We start from the raw sequence: 20,635 nt of genomic DNA on the forward strand, positions 1-20,635 counted from the left end.
CTCCAGAGTCCATCAGTCTATGTGTCCGTCTGACCTTCCCCAGGCCTGACCAGCCAATTCAAAAAAGTTATGAAGCGTGAGCAGGCTATGGGAGGAGCCATGTCCACATTCGTGCTGTGTTGTGAGCTGAGCAAGGCAGCCCCATGCAGTGGTGGAAGGGGCCTGAGACCCTCAGAGATGAGGACTCAGGATGGGGCTTTGCTGTGGTGTGGCTCGGTCAGCTCCCTGTGCTGGGGGTCCAGGTCCTCAGGGGCCTGCCCTAGTGAGGGCCTAGGCACTTCCTGTGGGGGTAGCAGATGGGACAGAGGATGAGGCCACCCACCATGTCCTAAGAGGGTCCTGTGAGCAACATTGATGAAGGGGCCCGGGGGCATCTCAGCGCAGAAGGAAGGACAGCTCTGTAGGTGCACAGGGGCCTCACATCCTGGGCCCTGTTGGACCATGCTCACAAGACAAGGTGGACCCTGAAGAGGGTTCTGGAGGCTGGGCAGGGCCGTCATGTGCACAGATACGCAAATCTTTGGGGAGAGGCCAGGCCACCATGCCACCTTGAACTTCATGAATGGAGTGCAGCGTCTCCAGCGCAGAGACACTGGGCACTCACGCTGTTCAGACCCACCAGGAGACCACAGGGGATGTGGGCCTGGAGGCCTATCTCACAGTCAAGAGCAGCTTGCACTGCACGAGGCACCACCAGTGGCCAAGGAGCGGAGGACCCAAGTTGACCAGCTGCAAGCAGCCCAAGAGAGCTGCTTTTAAGAGTATGCAGGTCCCAAGGACACCTACTCCAGGACGACAGGCCAGGAGGAGGGTGGCTTCGGCTTCCCTTATAGCTGTGGTGTTCCTAGCTCTGTCAGTCCTGTTCAGGCCCAGTCATGCCGGGGCTCTGGCCCCAGCAGCAGCAGGAGTTGACAAGGCGGGAGTGCTGGTGCAAACTCGTGGGAAAGTTTAGGTAGCTCTCTTTGTGTCTCCGTCCCCAGGTATATCCCTCAAGATCATAAAATTGCTAAGAAATGAGGCCTGGAGGGGGCCACAGCCATGGTGTGGTGTAAGCTGGGCAGCCTGGCATGTAGAGTGGGGGAAGGGGTCTGGGCCCTTGAATCTGGCATCAGATACACTCTGAGGCAGGATGGGCCATGGAAGATGCTGAGAGGACATCCCTTCTGATTACTGTCCCTTTCCATCCATCCTGTGGGCACTGTGGCCATTTCTATGTGTCTGTCCATGTCATGAGGTCCTCACTGAGGATTCCATTTCCTTGCTGGTTTGTATCTAGATGGGCTCAGCCTAGTCTGTCCTCTGCCCCCATGCACTGCCACCTACCCATGTGTCTGTGGGTCCAAGCTTTTATTCCTTATTTGCTCCAAAGTGTGAGTGTTTTATTGTCAAGTGTCCACATCCTGATCTCCCGAAAGTCTCCAGAGAGTCTGATGTTTTCTGTGTCACTCTGACCCTGCCCAGCCCTGCCCACCAAATTCACAAAGGGTCTGAGGAAGGAGGAGGCCACAGAAGGGACCACGGCCACACTGCGCTGCGAGCTGAGCAAGACGGCCCCCGTGGAGTGGAGGAAGGGGCCCGAGATCCTCAGAGCCGGGGACAGAGTGAGCCTGAAGCAGGACGGGGCCGTGTGTGAGCTGGAGATCCGTGGCCTGGCTGTGGCGGACACTGGGGAGTACTCGTGTGTGTGCGGGCAGGAGAGGACCTCAGCCACGCTCACTGTCAGGGGTAAAGACCACGTGAGGCCAAATGGACTTGTTTCCATGTCACCACCTCCCCTGTTGGATCCTGTGGCTTTCTGTATCTTTTCAACTGGATTCCCCCAGCTGTCTCATGGCTCCTGTTTCCCTGTCCAGTAGATGTCATGTCCAGTGCTTTGTGTTCTCTGTTCCCTCTGGGGCATTTGCCTCCATCACCATCTGTGCATTTGTCCACTTGTTCGTACTGTGCTCTTTTGCAGTTTGTGTGGTTTTTGTGGTGTCCTGGACACAGAGTCCCCTGAGAGAGTCTGATGTTCTCAGTGACTTCTTAGCTTTCCTCAGCCCTGCCTGCCAAGTTCACAAAGGGTCTGAGGAATGAAGAGGCCACAGAAGGGACCATGGACATATTGTGCCGTGAGCTGAGCAAGATGGCCCCTGTGGATTGGAGGAAGGGCCCCGAGACCCTCTGAGATGGAAATAGAGGGAGCCTGAGGCAGGGTGGGGCTGTGTGGGAGCTGGAGATCATGGCCTGGCTATGATGGATGCTGGGGAGTACTTGTGTGTATGCGGGCAGGAGAGGACCTTGGCCATGCCCACTGTCAGGGGTAAAGACCACGTGTGATCAAGCAGAGCCATATTTTGGTGTTCAGTTATTGACTTCATTGCATCCATCTGCATTCATTCCACGTTCTCTCCCTGTCTCGGTGCCACCTTTTTTCCATAAGGCAGTGGAATCCCTTCCACCTTCCTGGGCTGTTGTATGAACCAGAAGAAACCAGCAATTAAGCCACTTCCCACCCCTCGTGTCACCACTGGTACTGTCCTGTTGTCCTGTTGGAGTCTGTGTCTTTTCCTCCATCCTGTCACATTCTGCCCCCAAACTTCTCCAGAGATTCCGATGGTCTCCATGTCATTCTGACCCTTCTCAGCCCTGCCTGCTAGGTTAATACAAAGTATTAGGCCTGAGGAGTCCACAGAAGGGGCTGGGCTGAGGGAAGCCACCAACCACAGTGTGTCCTCGGCACACCCAGCACATGGCCCATGTGTGCTTGGGTTTTGTGCTTCCTCTGTGTTGTTCACATCCTGCCTTTTGTGTGTGCTCACAGAGTGTGATTGTGTGTGTGTCTTTCTGACCAGCCCTGCCTGCCAAGTTCACAAAGGGTCTGAAGAATGAAGAAGCCATGGAAGGGGCTACAGCCACCCTGCGCTGTGAGCTGAGCAAGGCGGCCCCTGTGGAGTGGAGGAAGGGGCCCGAGACCCTCAAACCTGGGGACAGAGTGAGCCTGAAGCAGGATGGGGCCAAGTGTGAGCTGCAGATACATGGCCTGGTTGTGGCAGACTCCGGGGAGTACTCGTGTGTGTGCGGGCAGGAGAGGACTTCTGCCACACTGGCCATCAGGGGTAAAGACTGCATGTGACCACCTGAATGACTTCTCTCTGCCACCTGTTCTGTGCTCTCCCAACGTCACTGTCGTCTTAGGGTTACAGTCACCGTCTGTCTGATCCATCTCACAAAACGCACTGGCCAGCCCTGTCTAGACCTTGCGGGTACAGACCCAAGGGGCAGGTGGTGTGAGGACACCCCCAGGGAGGCATCATGGTCCAGGAGAGCTGCTCTGGGCCACTGGCACGTGGCTGGGGCTGTGGGTATGCATGGGGTCTCGACCTCAGGTGTGGAGTGGAGTCATTCATGTTAGTGACGGATGTGCACAGAAAGACTGAGGTGCAGCATTGAGGGGCTCAGGGAGCAGGTGGCCAGACAGGCCAGGCCCTCCTGTGTGTGGTAACAGCATTTGATTGACCTTGGTGATTGTGTGGAGGCTCTGAAGAGCTCTGTCTCAGAAAGCTTGGGCTGTATAACAAATACCACATATAGGTGACTTAACAGCACACATTTATTGTTTCACAGTCCTGGAGGCTGGAAGTCCAAGACCAAGGTATCTGCAGGGTTGGTTTCTTTTGAGGCTTCTCTGCTTGGCTTGTAGACAGCTGTATTCTCCCTTTGTCCTCACCTGGGCATCCCCTGTGTGTTCCTGTGTTCTAATCTCCTCTTCTTATAAGGACACTTATAAGTCAGATTGAATTAGTACCCCCCCCCCGCCCGTGACCCCATTCTATCCTTAATTACCTCTAAAAAGACCTTATTTCCAAATAAATTCACATTCTGAGTTCTTGGGGGTTAAGGCTTCAACATATGAATTTGAGGGGAGACATGATTCAGTCCATAATACTCTGTCATCTTGTCCCCCAAAATGCATGTTCTTTTCACATGCAGAGTACATTTACCTCATCCCCCAAACCCAAAAGTTTTAACCCATTCCAGTGTCAAGCTAAGTCAAAAATCTAATCTAAATCTCATCTAAATCAAGTATGTGTGAGACTAGAGTTACGATTCATCCTGAGGCAAAATTCCTCTCCAGCTGTGAACCTGTGAAATCAGACAAGTTATACGTTTCCAAAACACTTCAGTGGAACAGGCATGGGATAGATATTCCCATTGCAAAAGAGAGAAATAGGAAAGAAGAAAGAGGCCACTGGTTTCACAGAAACCCAGCATCTAGTAGGACAGATTCTGCTAGATTTTAAGGCTGGAGAATGATCCTCTGGCTCAATGCTCTGTCTCTGGACCCACCAGAGTGGTGACCTCACCCCCTTGGTCCTGGACAGAGGTGGCGTGGCCCTCTGGGACCATGGATGCAGTGGCATCCCTGCTGACCTCTGAATTGCCATTGGGGTTATTCTTCCCAACTTTGAAGGATAGCACATGTTCCCAGCCGGATAGCTGTATTGACCCATCCTATAGAAATCCCAGCTTCCATCATTTTGTCCCTTCCGTGTCTGATTTAAGTCATGGCTGGCAGGGTTTCTGCTGATATAAGATTCTCAAAAGCCTTGTTGATCTTCTTTACAATTCACAGGAGTCCAAGCTTTCAGACAAGAGCCTTCCACACAGCCTTCCTGGATAATTCCATCTCTAGTCCTGACTTTGCTGAGGTGGCTGATTGGATCCAGGACTCACACTCATAATCTCTTTACTGAATGATTTTCCAGCCACACCCTTGGTATTCTCTCTAGAACAGGCATTCTCATTTTTTTGCAATTTCAGTGGGCTGGAAAATTTCTAAATCCTCAACTTTTGGTTTCCGTTTGCTTAAATACTTCCTTCTTTGACATAACTCAGTTTTCTCTCACATTTTACCATAAGCAACAAGGAGCAATCAGTCTGCGTCTTCAATGCTTGGCTTACGAGTCGCCTCAGCTAAATATCCAAGTTCACTTGTAAGTTCTACCTTCCACAAAACTCTGGGACACGTTTCAGCCAAATTCTTTGCTGCTTATTAAAGGATTGCCTTTCTTCCAGTTTCCAATAACACATTTCTCATTTCCATCTGAGGCCTCACCAGAAGCACCTTTAGCATTAATATTTCTACCCATAATCTCTTCAAGGCAATCTAAATTTATCTAACATGCACTCAGAACTCTTCCAGTTGCGACCCATCACCCAGTTCCAAGGCTACTTCCATAATTTTAGGTATTTGTTACAGTAGCGACCCACTCCTGGTACCAAAATCTGAATGGCTTAACAACATAACAGTGGCTTTAAACATCAGAAAATTTTTTCCTCCCAGTCCTAGGAGTTGGAAGTCTGAGATCAAGGTGTGGGCAAGGCTGGTTTCCCTCGAGACCTCTCTCCTTGGCTTGTAGACGGCCATCTTCTCTCCATGTCCTCACATGGTCATCCCTCTGTGTGTGTATCTGTGTCCTAATATCCTCTCCTTACAAGAACACCAGTCATGTTGGGTTAGGTTCCACCTCAGTGACTTCCTTTTTCCTCAGTCACCTCTTTAAAGACCACATCCCCCAATACATCTACATTCTGTGGTCCTGGGGGTTAGGGCTCCAACATATGATTTCTGAGGGACACGATTCACCCCACAACAGGTTGTAACCAGGGTGGGCTCTGGTCAGCTATAACTTGTGAAGCTCACACTCTTCCTGGAGTTGGGATGGAGGAGAAGACTGCAGGTTGGAGGGCTTGGGGCATGGTTAGAAGGCCACAGCTAGAATCCATTAGGGTCTAGGAGACCTGAGCTAGGAGAGTGCAAGTCCAGTGGGGTAAGGAAAGGAATGTGCGAAGTGGATGAGGTGGGGCCTGGTGTGGGCAGGGAAGGCATGCAGTGAGCCCAGATGTGGGCAGTGCTTGGATTGACACTCTACCTGGGGTGGGGAGCACAACTGAGGGATGTCAGTGGGGCACTTGATGTCATGACTGGAAGATGCCTTCTGGGGGTTCTCCCAGGAGAGATGTACATTGCATTGTTGCATGTATGAGCTGGAGGAGCCTGGTTCGTACTCTGGGTGCAGACGAGGTCAGCGCTTAGACAGTATGAATGGGTATAGGTAGGACAGATGCGCTCTGAGAAGACAAGAGGCCTGGATGGAACCATTCCCCTGCCACCCTGCACCTCACTGGGAAAGATGCAAGATGATCACACTGTCATATATGCATTGGTCTGTCTCTTCACATGTCCTCCACATTGCTGCTTCTGTTCTCACCCTGAATGTTCCGGTCATACGCCCAGTCCTTTTGAGGGGTTGATGGTTTCTGTCCATCTAACCCTCTGCAGCCCTACCTGCTCGGTTCATCCAAGATCTGAAGACCAAGGAGGCCACAGAAGGGGCCACTGCCATACTGCACTGTGAGCTGAGCAAGGAAGCCCCGGTGGAGTGGAGGAAGGGGCCCAAGGCCCTCAGAGCTGGGGACAGAGTGAGGCTGAGGCAGGACGGAGCCATGTGTGAGATGGAGATCTGTGGCCTGGTTGTGGCAGATGCTGGGGAGTACTCATGCGTGTGTGGGCAGGAGAAAACCTCAGCCATGCTCACCGTCAGGGGTAAAGACCCGTGTGGCCAAGCAGAGCTGTCTTTTGGTGTCCAATTATTGACTTCCTGGTTTCCCCCTGCACTCATCCCATCCACCCTCCTTGTCTCAGTGTCACCCTCTTCCTATAACTCCATGGAATTCCGTCCTCCTTCCTGGGCTGTTGTATGAACCATGAGAAACCAGCTCTGAGCTACTTCCTACCCCTCGTGTCACTGCAGGTTCTGTCCTGCTGTCCTGTTGGAGTCTGTTTTTTCCTCTGTCCTGTCATGTCTCCAAAGTTCTCCTGAGACTCTGATGTTCTGTGTTCATCTGACCCTGCCCAGCCCTACCTGCTGAGTTCATAGGAAGACTGAGAAGCAAGGAGGCCACGGAAGGGACCACGGCCACGCTGCACTGTGAGCTGAGCAAGGAAGCTGCTGTGGAGTGGAAGAAGGGACCTGAGACCCTCAGAGCTGGAGACAGAGTGAGCCTGAGGCAGGATGGAGCCATGTGTGAGCTGGAGATCCGTGGTCTGACCGTGGAGGATGCTGGGGAGTACTCATGTGTGTGCGGGCAGGAGAGGACATCAGCCACACTCACCGTCAGGGGTAAAGACCACATGTGACCACGTGGACTGGCATTTGGTGGCTGCCCATCACCTCTCTGCTCTCAGTTTCCTTTTCTACTATTGTGTCTCACTATCCTTTTCCTTCCATAATTCTTTCATTGTCCCTGTCATGGTCCCTGTCTGCTGTGTGGCACATGTACAGGTTGGACCTTTAAATGTCACAGTCCACCGTGTGTACTGGGTACACCCATCAGGTGGTCAATGTCCAGTTGGGTTTTGTGTCCTGTATGTACTGTGCATGTCCTGATTCTTCTGTGTGTTCAAAGAGGGTGATAGTGTTTGTGTTTTCTGACCATCTCCAGGCCTGCCTGCCAAGTTCACAAAGGGTATGAAGAAGGAAGAGGCCATGGAAGGGGCCACAGCCACGCTGCGCTGTGAGCTGAACAAGGCAGCCCCTGTGGAGTGGAGGAAGGGTCCCGAGACCCTCAGAGCCAGGGACAGAGTGAGCCTGAGGCAGGACGGGGCCGTGTGTGAGCTGGAGATCCGTGACCTAGTTGTGGCAGATGCCGGGGAGTACTCGTGTGTGTGTGGTCAGGAGAAAACCTCATCCACACTCACTGTCAGGGGTAAAGACCCATGTGGCCAAGCAGAGCTGTGTTTTGTTGTCCGATTATTGACTTCATGGCATCACCCTGCACTTATCCTCCCTACCTCCCTTGTTTCAGTGCCACCCTCTTCCCATAACTCCACGGAATTCCTTCCTCCTTCTGGGCTGTTGTGTGAACCACGAGCAACCAGCATCTGAGCTACTTTCCACCCCTCATGTCACTGCACGTTCTGTCCTGTTTCCTGTTAGTGTCTGTGTCTTTTACTCCATCCAGGCATGTGCTGTTCCCCAGTAATCTCCGGAGAATCTGATGTTCCCCACACCGTCCAACCCTCTCTAGCCCTGCCCAGCAGATTCGTACAAACATGTGGGCTGAGGAGTCTGCGGAAGGTGTCACAGCCACACATTGAACGGACTGGGCCGAGGGAAGCCCCAGTCCACAGCGTGTGCTTGGCACACCCAGCACATTGCCCGTGTCCAGTTGTGTTTTGTGTCTTCTCTGTGATGTCCACGTCCTGTCTAATCTGTGCCTTTAGAGAGTGTTATAGTGTTTGTGTCTTTCTGACTTTCCCAGCCCTTCCCACCAAGTTCACAAAGGGTTTGAGGAAGGAGGAGGCCATAGAAGGGGCCACGGCCACACTGCACTGCGAGCTGAGCAAGGCAGCCCCTGTGGAGTGGAGGAAGGGGCCTGAGACCCTCAGAGCTGGAGACAGAGTGAGCCTGAGGCAGGATGGGGCCGTGTGTGAGCTGGAGATATGTGGCCTGACCGTGGAGGATGCTGGGGAGTACTCGTGTGTGTGCGGGCAGGAGAAGACATCAGCCACGCTCACCGTCAGGGGTAAAGACCACATGTGACCACGTGGACTGGCATTTGGTGGCTGCCCATCACCTCTCTGCTCTCAGTTTCCTTTTCTACCCAGCTATCTCACTATCCTTTTCCTTCCATAATTCTTTTATTGTCCCTGTCGTGGTCCTTGTCTGTTGTGTGGCACATGTACAGGTTGGACCTGTAAAAGTCACAGTCCACAGTGTCTACTGGGCATACCCATCAGGTGGTCAGTGTCCAGTTGGGTTTTGTGTCCCCTATGTACTGTGCACGTCCTAGTTCTTCTGTGTGTTCAGAGAGTGTGATAGTGTTTGTTTCTGACCATCTCCAGGCCTGCCTGCCAAGTTCACAAAGGGTCTGAGGAAGGAAGAGGCCATGGAAGGGGCCATGGTCATGCTGCACTGTGAACTGAGTAAGACAGCCCCCGTGGAATGGAGGAAGGGTCCCGAGACCCTCAGAGCCGGGGACAGAGTGAGCCTGAGGCAGGATGGAGCCGTGTGTGAGCTGGAGATCCATGGCCTGACTGTGGAGGATGCTGGGGAGTACTCGTGTGTGTGCGGGCAGGAGAAGACATCAGCCACGCTCACCGTCAGGGGTAAAGACCACATGTGACCACGTGGACTGGCATTTGGTGGCTGCCCATCACCTCTCTGCTCTCAGTTTCCTTTTCTACTCTGCTGTCTCACTATCCTTTTCCTTCCATAATTCTCTTATTGTCCCTGTCATGGTCCCTGTCTGTTGTGTGGCACATGTACAGGTTGGACCTTTAAGAGTCATAGTCCACCGTGTGTACTGGGTACACCCATCAGGTGGTCAATGTCCAGTTGGGTTTTGTGTCCTGTATGTACTGTGCATGTCCTGATTCTTCTGTGTGTTCAAAGAAGGTGATAGTGTTTGTGTTTTCTGACCATCTCCAGGCCTGCCTGCCAAGTTCACAAAGGGTATGAAGAAGGAAGAGGCCATGGAAGGGGCCACAGCCACGCTGCGCTGTGAGCTGAACAAGGCAGCCCCTGTGGAGTGGAGGAAGGGTCCCGAGACCCTCAGAGCCAGGGACAGAGTGAGCCTGAGGCAGGACGGGGCCGTGTGTGAGCTGGAGATCCGTGGCCTGACCGTGGAGGATGCTGGGGAGTACTCGTGTGTGTGTGGGCAGGAGAAGACATCAGCCACGCTCACCGTCAGGGGTAAAGACCACATGTGACCACGTGGACTGGCATTTGGTGGCTGCCCATCACCTCTCTGCTCTCAGTTTCCTTTTCTACTCTGCTGTCTCACTATCCTTTTCCTTCCATAATTCTCTTATTGTCCCTGTCATGGTCCCTGTCTGTTGTGTGGCACATGTACAGGTTGGACCTTTAAATGTCACAGTCCACCGTGTGTACTGGGTACACCCATCAGGTGGTCAATGTCCAGTTGGGTTTTGTGTCCTGTATGTACTGTGCATGTCCTGATTCTTCTGTGTGTTCAAAGAAGGTGATAGTGTTTGTGTTTTCTGACCATCTCCAGGCCTGCCTGCCAAGTTCACAAAGGGTATGAAGAAGGAAGAGGCCATGGAAGGGGCCACAGCCACGCTGCGCTGTGAGCTGAACAAGGCAGCCCCTGTGGAGTGGAGGAAGGGTCCCGAGACCCTCAGAGCCAGGGACAGAGTGAGCCTGAGGCAGGACGGGGCCGTGTGTGAGCTGGAGATCCGTGACCTAGTTGTGGCAGATGCCGGGGAGTACTCGTGTGTGTGTGGTCAGGAGAAAACCTCATCCACACTCACTGTCAGGGGTAAAGACCCATGTGGCCAAGCAGAGCTGTGTTTTGTTGTCCGATTATTGACTTCATGGCATCACCCTGCACTTATCCTCCCTACCTCCCTTGTTTCAGTGCCACCCTCTTCCCATAACTCCACGGAATTCCTTCCTCCTTCTGGGCTGTTGTGTGAACCACGAGCAACCAGCATCTGAGCTACTTTCCACCCCTCATGTCACTGCACGTTCTGTCCTGTTTCCTGTTAGTGTCTGTGTCTTTTACTCCATCCAGGCATGTGCTGTTCCCCAGTAATCTCCGGAGAATCTGATGTTCCCCACACCGTCCAACCCTCTCTAGCCCTGCCCAGCAGATTCGTACAAACATGTGGGCTGAGGAGTCTGCGGAAGGTGTCACAGCCACACATTGAACGGACTGGGCCGAGGGAAGCCCCAGTCCACAGCGTGTGCTTGGCACACCCAGCACATTGCCCATGTCCAGTTGTGTTTTGTGTCTTCTCTGTGATGTCCACGTCCTGTCTAATCTGTGCCTTTAGAGAGTGTTATAGTGTTTGTGTCTTTCTGACTTTCCCAGCCCTTCCCACCAAGTTCACAAAGGGTCTGAGGAAGGAGGAGACCATAGAAGGGGCCACGGCCACACTGCACTGCGAGCTGAGCAAGGCAGCCCCTGTGGAGTGGAGGAAGGGGCCTGAGACCCTCAGAGCTGGAGACAGAGTGAGCCTGAGGCAGGATGGGGCCGTGTGTGAGCTGGAGATCCGTGGCCTGACCGTGGAGGATGCTGGGGAGTACTCGTGTGTGTGCGGGCAGGAGAAGACATCAGCCACGCTCACCGTCAGGGGTAAAGACCACATGTGACCACGTGGACTGGCATTTGGTGGCTCCCCATCACCTCTCTGCTCTCAGTTTCCTTTTCTACCCAGCTATCTCACTATCCTTTTCCTTCCATAATTCTTTTATTGTCCCTGTCATGGTCCCTGTCTGTTGTGTGGCACATGTACAGGTTGGACCTTTAAAAGTCACAGTCCACAGTGTGTACTGGGCACACCCATCAGGTGGTCGGTGTCCAGTTGGGTTTTGTGTCCCCTATGTACTGTGCACGTCCTAGTTCTTCTGTGTGTTCAGAGAGGGTGATAGTGTTTGTTTCTGACCATCTCCAGGCCTTCCTGCCAAGTTCACAAAGGGTCTGAGGAAGGAAGAGGCCATGGAAGGGGCCATGGTCATGCTGCACTGTGAACTGAGCAAGGCAGCCCCCGTGGAGTGGAGGAAGGGGCCCGAGACCCTCAGAGCCGGGGACAGAGTGAGCCTGAGGCAGGACGGGGCCGTATGTGAGCTGGAGATTCATGGCCTGGTTATGGCGGACGCTGGGGAGTACTCTTGTGTGTGCGGGCAGGAGAGGACCTCTGCCACGCTGACCATTAGGGGTAAAGATGGCCCTGTGGACTTACTTGGGAGCCTGTACTTGTGCCCTTGTCCCTTGTGCCCACACTGGCCCCCCCATGAGTGCTTGCCTCCTCTGTGCCATGTGCAGTTTCTTTATGTCACCCTTGTGCTCCCCCGTTAGAGCTCTGTTCAGTGTCCTTGTGTCTGCGTACTGATCTCCAGCCAAATGACCTCACGTGGCTTACGCTTGCCGTAGGGAAAGAACTCCCACCTTATTCCCCTCCCTCCACCCGTCATAATGCAGTCAACTCTCTCCTTATACCCCAAAGCCTCTAGTCAGGATCTGACAGTCATGGCCCCGCCCTAGGGGTCCAAGGAGATCCCCCTGCCCCCACCTTGATGACCTGGAGGGATACAGGCCTGTCTGTGGGCTTCCTGGGTGGAGATCAGCATGAGAATAGCCTGGGTCAGATCCAGAGCTCCTCTCATAGCCCCCAGTTCAGTCCCTCCTTCCCCTTAGAGTGGACCCAGGCCCATGACTCCACTTCTACCCACAGCCTTCAGGAGCCGGTGGCATTGGGTGCTTTGGGCAGGTCGGGCAGCTGGGGTGAAGCCACAGGCCACAACTGGCCTAGGCCCTGGGTGGGTCGGACTGGGTTTTGGGGTGCCAGTCTCCTGGCTGGGTGTCTGGGCACCAGCCTCGGGGCTGACCTTCTCTCTCCCCTCCACCCACTGACCCCCACCCCACAGCCCCACAGGTGGTGTTCAGGAAGCCACTGCAGAGCCTGCAGGCTGAGGAGGGCACCTCAGCCAGCCTGCGGTGTGAGCTGTCTGAGCCTAGCGCCGCTGTGGTCTGGAGTAAGGGTGGCCTGGAGCTGCAGGTTGACGAGCGCTGGGAGCCACAGCAGCGGGGCCACGTGGCGGAGCTGGTGTTTCGGGACTTGCGCCGGGAGGACACTGGAGAATACACCTGCACCTGCGGCTCCCAGGCCACCAGCGCCACCCTCACCGTCACAGGTGGGCCCCAAGGCTGGCCCCACGTACTGTGGGAGATTGTCAGGGCCGCACCTCCACCCTGGAGGTGACATGGGCTCACGCGTGCAACACGGGGCAGACCTGGCCTGAAGCTCTTTCCCCCGCTACCCCTCCGCCTTAGCTGCACGCCTTTGGGCCCCGCTGCCCTCATAGCTGCTCCTGCACCTGCCCTCATATTCTCCCTCACCCCTGTAGTTGCACCCGTGAGGTTCCTTCGGGAGCTGCAGGCCCAGGAGGTAGACGAGGGTGCAACGGCACACCTGCGCTGTGAACTGAGCCGGGCAGGTGCCAGTGTGGAGTGGCGCAAGGGCTACCTGCAGCTCTTGCCCTGTGCCAAGTACCAGATGGTGCTGGAGGGCACAGCCGCTGAGCTGCTGGTGCACGGTGCTGAGCAGGAGGATGCTGGCCCCTACACCTGCGACACAGGCCACGCACAGAGCACTGCCAGCCTCTCTGTCCGCGGTGAGCTTCCCAGGGCCCCTGGCCTCCCCCGGCCCCTCAGCCCCCATGGAGCTGGCAGGCGCCTTGAGGAGCAGCCCTAAGAGCCCCTCCCTGACCCCCCAGCCCCTAGGCCCACGTTTAAGACGGAGCTGCAGAGTGCAGAGCAGGAGGCGGGTGGTGTGGCCCGGCTGTGCTGCCAGCTGAATGACTCAGAGCCGGGGGCCCCCGTGCTGTGGCTCAAGGAGGGTGTGGAACTGCAAGGGAGTCCCAAGTATGAGATGCGATGCAAGGGGGCCACGTGTGAGCTGCTGATCCACGGACTTGAGGCCAAGGACACGGGCGAGTACACCTGCATGGTGGGCAGCCAGAAAACCTTGGCCTCCCTCACAGTCAAAGGTGAGCCCTCCCTGCCACACCCACTCCCCACATAGCTGCCTTGGGGGCACACCTGGCCCACCACGGTACCCCCTGTTGCCGGGTGCTGTTCTGGGGTGGCTGTAAGACCCCTGGGGTTACAAGCTTTCTCTGCACCACTCTGGAGCTGGCGCCCCTAGAAAAGAGCGTCGACGGTGAGGAAACCGTAGCCCTAAACACTGCCCTGCCTCCCGCCCCTGCCAGCAGGTGGGGCAGCCTGGCCTGGGCCACCCTCTGTGAGCTCCTGCCTGTCTGTCCTGAAGGTCTTGCCTCCCTGGTGTCCCAGCCAGGGCAGGGCTGGCCACAGGTGGGGGAAGGAACGAAAGCAGCCCACCACCCCACAGTCCCTTGCCCGCTTCCTCCAGACAGAGGTGCCCCCAGCCCAAGCTCTGTCCCCAGTAGCTCAGTGTCGTGGTAGGGAGCTGTGTTGTGAGCCAGCTGGGTGATGAATCTCACGTGGGGCAGATAGAGGCTGTGTGGCAGGAGAAGAGCACGAGAGTGCCTGGGAGGGCTTCCTGGAGGTGAGTTGGGGCGGGGGGCACGGGAGCTTGGCCCAGGTGCTCTGACCTGGCTGGTAAAGGCCCCCTTTGCCCACACTCCAGAGCCTGAGGTGACCATTGTGCGGGGCCTGGTTGACACCGAGGTGCAGGCCGACGGGGAAGCAGAGTTCAGCTGTGAAGTGTCGCGGGCTGGGTTCGGGGATGTGGAGTGGCGCCTCCAGGGCCTGCCACTGCAGAGCAGTGAGGTGACAGAAGTGGCCGTGCGGGGGGGCCGCACCCACACACTGCGGCTGAAGAGCGTGACTCCTGAGGATGCGGGCACTGTCTCCTTCCGCGTGGGCCTCCACACGTCCTCTGCCCAGCTCACCGTCACAGGTAGCAGGAGCTGGGCCTCACTGCTCACTGCGCTTGGGGCCAGAACATCCAGGTCCTCCTTGGGCCAGGCCCTGTCAAGGGAGAGTGATAGATGACAAGGTTTCCTGCCTTGGAGGGTGGGGAACTGGTGGTGAATGAGTGATTCTGGGGTGACCCAAGATGTTGGGGTAGAGTGGTGCCCAGTGTGCTTGTCTTCGGGGATTGGGGCAGGGGTGCTGGGGGCAGACCCTGGGGACTGGGAGGTGCTCCTGATGGTGGGGGAGGGGCATCCCAGACACGGAGGCTGATGCCATGCCTCTACCCCACCCCCAACCCATGCAGCCCCTGAGGTGACCATCCTGGAGTCCCTGCAGGATGTGCAGCTCAGCGAGGGCCAGGACGCCCACTTCCAGTGCCGACTGTCAAGGGCCTTGGGCCAGGAGGCCCACTGGGCCCTGGGAGGGGTGCCCCTGCAGGCCAACGAGATGAACGACATCACGGTGGAGCATGGCACACTCCACTTGCTCACCCTGCACAAGGTGGTGTTCCCCAGACCTGCCTGTGCCCCGCAATGCATCCAGGGGCCTTCCCATCCGCCAGGGGTGGGAGAGGGAAGGTTTCAACTCCAGTGGAAATGGGCTGGGGACTTGCAAAGTAGAGGTGGTTGAAATGGCACTGCTGGGCTGATGCCCCCATCTCTGCTTCCACAGGTGACCCCTGAAGATGCCGGAACCATCAGTTTCCAAGTGGGCTCATGTCGCTCAGAGGCCCAGCTGAAGGTCACAGGTGGGCAGCCCCCTCCTACACCCAGCCTTCCTGCTTGTAGGTGTCCATGTTTCCCTACTCAAGGAACCGTTGGCAGGTGGTAAGGCCAGAAACCTGAGCCTTCCAGCAGTGATCTTGCTGTGGGGTGACAGTTTTCCACTCTTGACCACTAAAGCCACTGGAGGTGGGCTAGTGAAGATAAGCCTGAGAAATTCTGGTGTATGTTGGGTCCTTGTGTGGGATCAGTGCTGTGTGTAGGAGGGGAGATGGGGAGTCTGGCTGCTGGGGACCTGGGCACTGAGATGGAGGCAGGGCCTTCTGGACTTGTACCCTCCATATAGCTACTCCTTGTGATGCAGGTTTGTGTGCTCTTGTCCACATTTACACACACCTGCATACCTGACAGGCTCCCAGATGTTGATACAATAGCACACCTGTGACACGTGAGTGGTTTGGGGCATAGTGTACCTGAGCCCAGACAAGCAAATAGGATTTAAGGACCTTCAACTTGTTATACCTTGTCCCCAGAGTTAGTCATCTCTGGATACCTGGCCATGAGAGACCCTCCCTTGCTGTCCTACTCCTGGTTCTCATACTGGTCCTGTCCATCTACCATCCACTGGCCATCAACCCATCCACCATTTACCCATCCATCTATGCATGCATGCATCCATCCACCCCTCTATTCCATCCATCCTTCGATCCATCCGTCCATCCATTTATTCAGCATCCATCCATTCATCCACCATCCATCGTCCATCCATCCATCCACCCACTATTATCTACCATCAATACATTTATCCATCCACCATCTATCCATCATTAATTCATCCGTCTATCCATCCATGGAGCCACCATCTCCCCATGCATCTAGCATCTACCCATCTGTCCACCATCTATTCACCATCAATCATCCATCCATCCACCATCCATCCATCTAACCATCATTCTACTACCATCCATCCCTATGTCCATCCATTCATCCATCTGTCCACCATCTACCCATTCATCCACCTATCCATCCGTTTATCCATCTACCATTCAGCCATCCAGCCAGCCATCATTTATCCATTATCTGTCCATCCATCCACCATCCATTCACCCATCTATCCACTCACCCATCCATCCACTCATCCATCCACTGTCTGTCCATCATATATTTACTATCTACCTCGAGAGGGGCCATTTGCAGCTCTCCCCTCAGTGAGTCCCCAGTCTGCTGGGGGAGTTGTACATGGAGACAGTGTGTCCTGAGTCCCAGGTGTCCCCACCTCGAGTCTTCATGTGGCCTGTGGGGCTGGGAAAGTCTCCAGAGTGCAGTGCCCTCAAGTTGAGTGATGGGAAGGGGCAGTATCCTGTGTGTCCTGAGCAGAGTCAGGCCAGGAGGGGCCTCATGTATTCATCAGAGTGGGTGTCTGTGAGAGGCAGCATGGAGCTCGGTTGGGTCTTGCAGATCCCACTGAGGGAAGTGCCTTGGCCCCTCTCAACCCGGTGTCCCCAGCTGGGGCAAACTGGCTCATGTACAGACAGCAGGTATGGCTTCAGGCAGAGAGCCATGAGCATGAGCTTGTGCAGATGGGTGGTTGGTGGGATACAGGGAAGCTTGGGAACTGTGCTGAAGATGGGAATGGGGAGCTGGTGGAGAAGGTTGGGGATACAGTTAGATGTGCGCTCTTGGGAGAACATGGAGGGGCTGGTGTGGGCCTGGGACTAGAGAGTTGATTGTGCATGCCTAGGAGGGACGTGGAGGGCTTCTGAGGGAGAGCCTGGCTGGGGTGGGTGTGCAGGCATCTGGGAAACCCCCTGGGCTCACGCCCCGCTGTGTTACAGGTCAGGGGAAATTGCCATTTTGCATTAGGGCCCCAGAATCTTAGGGCCAAAGGGACCTTAGGGGACATCTGGACAAATGGCCCTCTGGGGATGGGAGAAGCATCTGCTTCCATACTCCCAGGAAGGAAGGCTCACTTCCTGAGCAGACCCCCTCCATCTCAGAGAGGTGAACCCCATGACCTCTCTATCCCACACCGAACCCCATAAAGATGGCAGCCATGGGACTTGGGGCTTGTCAATTCTGCCTTCTGAAAAGGGTGAGATGCAGGTCATTGGTCTCCTTTGATGAAACCGAACATGTTCTGAAGGGGGCTGTGAGGTGCAGGGGGCCTGAGCTGGCTTTCCACAGGCTATGGGTGGTCTTCATGTCTCATTCTGTGAGCAAGGTGTGCCAGCTGGCCTGGGTAGATTTCTAGACCCCAGCCCCAGGCTGCCTTCAGCATGGTGGACCTCAGGGTGGCCCCACAGACCCAGGGTACCCCCAGCTCCCCTCCTTTCACCCTCTTGCACAGAGGCAGCACCGTGCCTGGTACGTGGCTTACAGAACGTGGACGTCTTTGCGGGGGAGGTGGCCACGTTCTCCTGTGAGGTGTCCCGTGCAGGTGGGCCGGAGGCCCACTGGTGGCTGGATGGGACCCTGCTGCAGGACAGCCCCCAGAGTGCCATCTCCGTGCGTGATGGGACCTTCCATTCTCTCACGCTCTCAGGCCTGGGGGTTGCTGACTCAGGCACCATCACCTTCCGGGCAGGGCCCTTGGTCTCCAGGGCCAAGTTGTTGGTCAAAGGTACCAGCCGATGGAACCCTGCCCTATGCTGGAGCTTCTGCCCCTGCTGCCCCTGCACGCTTCCTGCGGGCTCCCAGGGTGGGAATTCAGGGACTGGCCTCCAGCACGCAGACTGGGCATCTCTCCGTGTGTACCATGAGTGCGCACTGTGGGCAGGCTGCAGTCCCACCTGGGGGATGAGAAAGAAGGCCGGACTCAGCAGTGAAACTGGAGGCCGACCCCATTCCCACCTGCTTATAGGGCCCTGGGCACGGCTGCCCACCTGGCCACCACTCTGCAGTTGCCCCTCCCTCAGTCACATACCCAGAGAGCAGCCTAGAGGTGAAGGCAGCTTTCCCAGCCCCAGGCATGGCCTGCACTGTCCTTGCTTGTAGCTGCTTCCTGTGCTGTTGGCTTGGTCAGGGTCTTGCACCTTTACTGGGAAAGAGCTAGTCCTTGGGGAGGGTAGTGGGCTTCCAGGGAACCCCCTCAGCCCCCCTCCCAGTGAGGGCACTGGGCACTTCTGGCACAGCAGCCCAGTGTGGCTTCGACTGGCATATTTGTCAACTGGCTTCCTCCGTGCTCTGGCAGAATAAATGTGGACATTTGCCCAGGTCAGAGGGACAAACCGTTTGTTGATAGGATTTCAGCAGATGGGGATGGGATGGGAGCCCTGAGGGGGTGGGCGACAAGGCCCTTGGAGAAGGGGTAAGTCGGGCTGGGGGTGCCAAGTGCCCCTCGGAGCTGTGGAGCCCGAATGGGCCCAAGGGCTTTCAGGAGTGGTTGTTGTGTCCTACTGGGGCAACATGCGCCCTGGGCTAGAGGAAGTGAGGGCTCAGGGGAAACAGTGGCTAGGAGAGGCCCAGTGGATGGAGACTGAGCCAACAGTCTGCTGTGGGCGGGGGTGTATGGGGGCAAGGTTTGCCCCACATGGAGGGCCCTGGGTCACCGGGGTGAGTCCCCCTTCTACCACAGCCCTGCTTTTGCTGGCCTCCGAGTCGCTGATGCTGACTGCAGAGGGTGGGTGGGCCGCAGTCACACTGCTCCAGCTGACGCGTGCCTGGCCTGTCGGCCGACAGATCCCACAGTGGAAGTGGTCAGTGCCATGCAGGATCTGGCAGTGGAGGAGGGTGGCCCGGCTGAACTCCTCTGCCAGTACTCACGGCCCGTGCAGGCCACGTGGACGAAGGACGAGCAGGAGGTGTGCGCTGATGGGCACCGTGTCATCATAGAGCAGGACTGGACCGTGGCCAGGCTGTCCTTCAGGCCGGCCTTGCCCTGCGACAGCGGCATCTATACTTGTGAGGCCGCGGGCACCCGCGTGGTGGCCCTGCTGCAAGTGCAAGGTGAGGCCGTCTGGCGGGCAGCCCCAGGCCCAGCACAGCTATGGTACTGCTCACGTGGAGCCATAATGGTGAAATGGCAGGCAGGGACAGCATGCTAGAAAGGTGGGACCCCAGTAAGCAGATTCTAGGCTCTGAGCCTACCCACCCAGACCCCTCCTCCTCCCCAGGCAGCCTGCAGGACAGCACAGCTAGAAAACACAAGGGCAGAGGCTGCTTGAAGAATCTGTATCCAGCACAGCCTGTCGGGGAGGCGTGGAGGTAGAGGCAGGCAGGGAGGCAGCTTCCAGGCACGCAGGTGGGTGGGCAGGCCTGGGACCTGTGTGGCCATAGACGGGGCTGTGTCCTAGAGCAGAGGAGGGCCACTGGTTGAGCTCCACGAATACTGAGCTCAGACCCCAGCTCTGCCCCTTCCCGGGCTGGTCACTCAGAGGACGCCCTGAGCCCCACTTCCCTACCTGCAACACAGCCAGGATACCCTATGGGGGGCCAGGGAGGGGAGACAGTGGGCTGCAGCTCTGCAGGGGCGGAGGTGCCATTTGGCTGAAGCCACTCTCTAGTGGGGAAAACCTGAAAGGTTCCCAGTGGTGAGTGAGCTGGCAGCTGGCAGGCAGTGGTCAAGGGGCCATCCAAGCTGGGAAGAGCAGGTGGGACCTGGTCTGGGCCACTGGCCGCCTGAGGTCGCTCACACCCCATTCACACACTAGTTCAATAACAAGTTTTTAAACACTTTTTTTTTGGCCCCTGGGGGCACAGCAGTGAACAGACAAAACTCCCTTCAGGGGGTGACATTCCTGTGGGAGCTGAAGGAAAATGTGAGAAGAGCTGTGGGGAGGGGCTGCAGTGTGGACCTGGGCCTGAAGGAGGCAGTGGGGGTGGGGGCTTGTGGACATCTGGGGCAGAGCCTTCAGGCCTCAGGCAGGGAGTAGAGAACAAAATGCAGAGAAGCAGATGTGGCAGGAGGGAGGCCTCAGGGGCTCACCACTGCTGCTTTAATATCTGGGCTTTTATAGAAATAAAGCAGCCTTGATCCTTGGATAGCAGCTAAGGAGGGTGAACTCCAGCGCTGCCTGCAGGCCCAGCCTTCTCCCTGTCCCCGACCCATCTCATCGCGGCCAAGAGCAGCTGCAGCGCTGATGGGACTGGTCGCAGCCGTCCAAGCACAGTGGAGATGTGGGATGAACTAGGTCCCCGTTGGTTCTGTCAGTTCTGACCTAGGGAGGAAAGGAGCCAGGGTTATGGGGGGGGAGTCTGGTCTGTGATGTGAGCAGACCAGGGCCAGGAGGGTGGCAAGGAGAGGGATGTGGATGGGCCCCGTTGGTCCTCTGCTCTGAGATGCCCTCCCCTCTTAACTCCTCGGGGACCCCTGTCCAGAGTGGGCACCCCTGCCTGAGGGGTGTGTGGACTCTGTGGATGAGCTAGGAGGGAGCATCAGGGCTTTGTGCTGGTTCCATTCGGGGTACATACCCCAGACAGCAGCTGGGGCTGTGGACCTGGAGCTT

General features: G+C 56.3%; 1 protein-coding gene across 1 annotated transcript in view; it reads left to right on the forward strand.

Annotated features, from left to right (window-relative positions):
• Nucleotides 1-20,635, forward strand: part of OBSCN (obscurin, cytoskeletal calmodulin and titin-interacting RhoGEF) — a gene marked incomplete at both ends in the record, with an annotated part of 178,879 nt that overhangs the window by 110,904 nt on the left and 47,340 nt on the right. The window contains 14 exons of the mRNA XM_079915848.1: nucleotides 6,903-7,166; nucleotides 7,489-7,752; nucleotides 8,308-8,571; nucleotides 8,891-9,154; nucleotides 9,477-9,740; nucleotides 10,063-10,326; nucleotides 10,882-11,145; nucleotides 11,465-11,728; nucleotides 12,438-12,704; nucleotides 12,918-13,184; nucleotides 13,287-13,559; nucleotides 14,180-14,452; nucleotides 14,774-14,970; nucleotides 15,142-15,217. Of these exons, the coding sequence (XP_079771974.1) occupies nucleotides 6,903-7,166; nucleotides 7,489-7,752; nucleotides 8,308-8,571; nucleotides 8,891-9,154; nucleotides 9,477-9,740; nucleotides 10,063-10,326; nucleotides 10,882-11,145; nucleotides 11,465-11,728; nucleotides 12,438-12,704; nucleotides 12,918-13,184; nucleotides 13,287-13,559; nucleotides 14,180-14,452; nucleotides 14,774-14,970; nucleotides 15,142-15,217 (3,465 nt within the window). The remainder of the gene's footprint in view (nucleotides 1-6,902; nucleotides 7,167-7,488; nucleotides 7,753-8,307; nucleotides 8,572-8,890; nucleotides 9,155-9,476; nucleotides 9,741-10,062; nucleotides 10,327-10,881; nucleotides 11,146-11,464; nucleotides 11,729-12,437; nucleotides 12,705-12,917; nucleotides 13,185-13,286; nucleotides 13,560-14,179; nucleotides 14,453-14,773; nucleotides 14,971-15,141; nucleotides 15,218-20,635) is intronic.

This window comes from Stenella coeruleoalba (genome assembly GCF_951394435.1).
Source record: "Stenella coeruleoalba genome assembly, chromosome: 3".
NCBI lineage: Eukaryota > Metazoa > Chordata > Mammalia > Artiodactyla > Delphinidae > Stenella > Stenella coeruleoalba.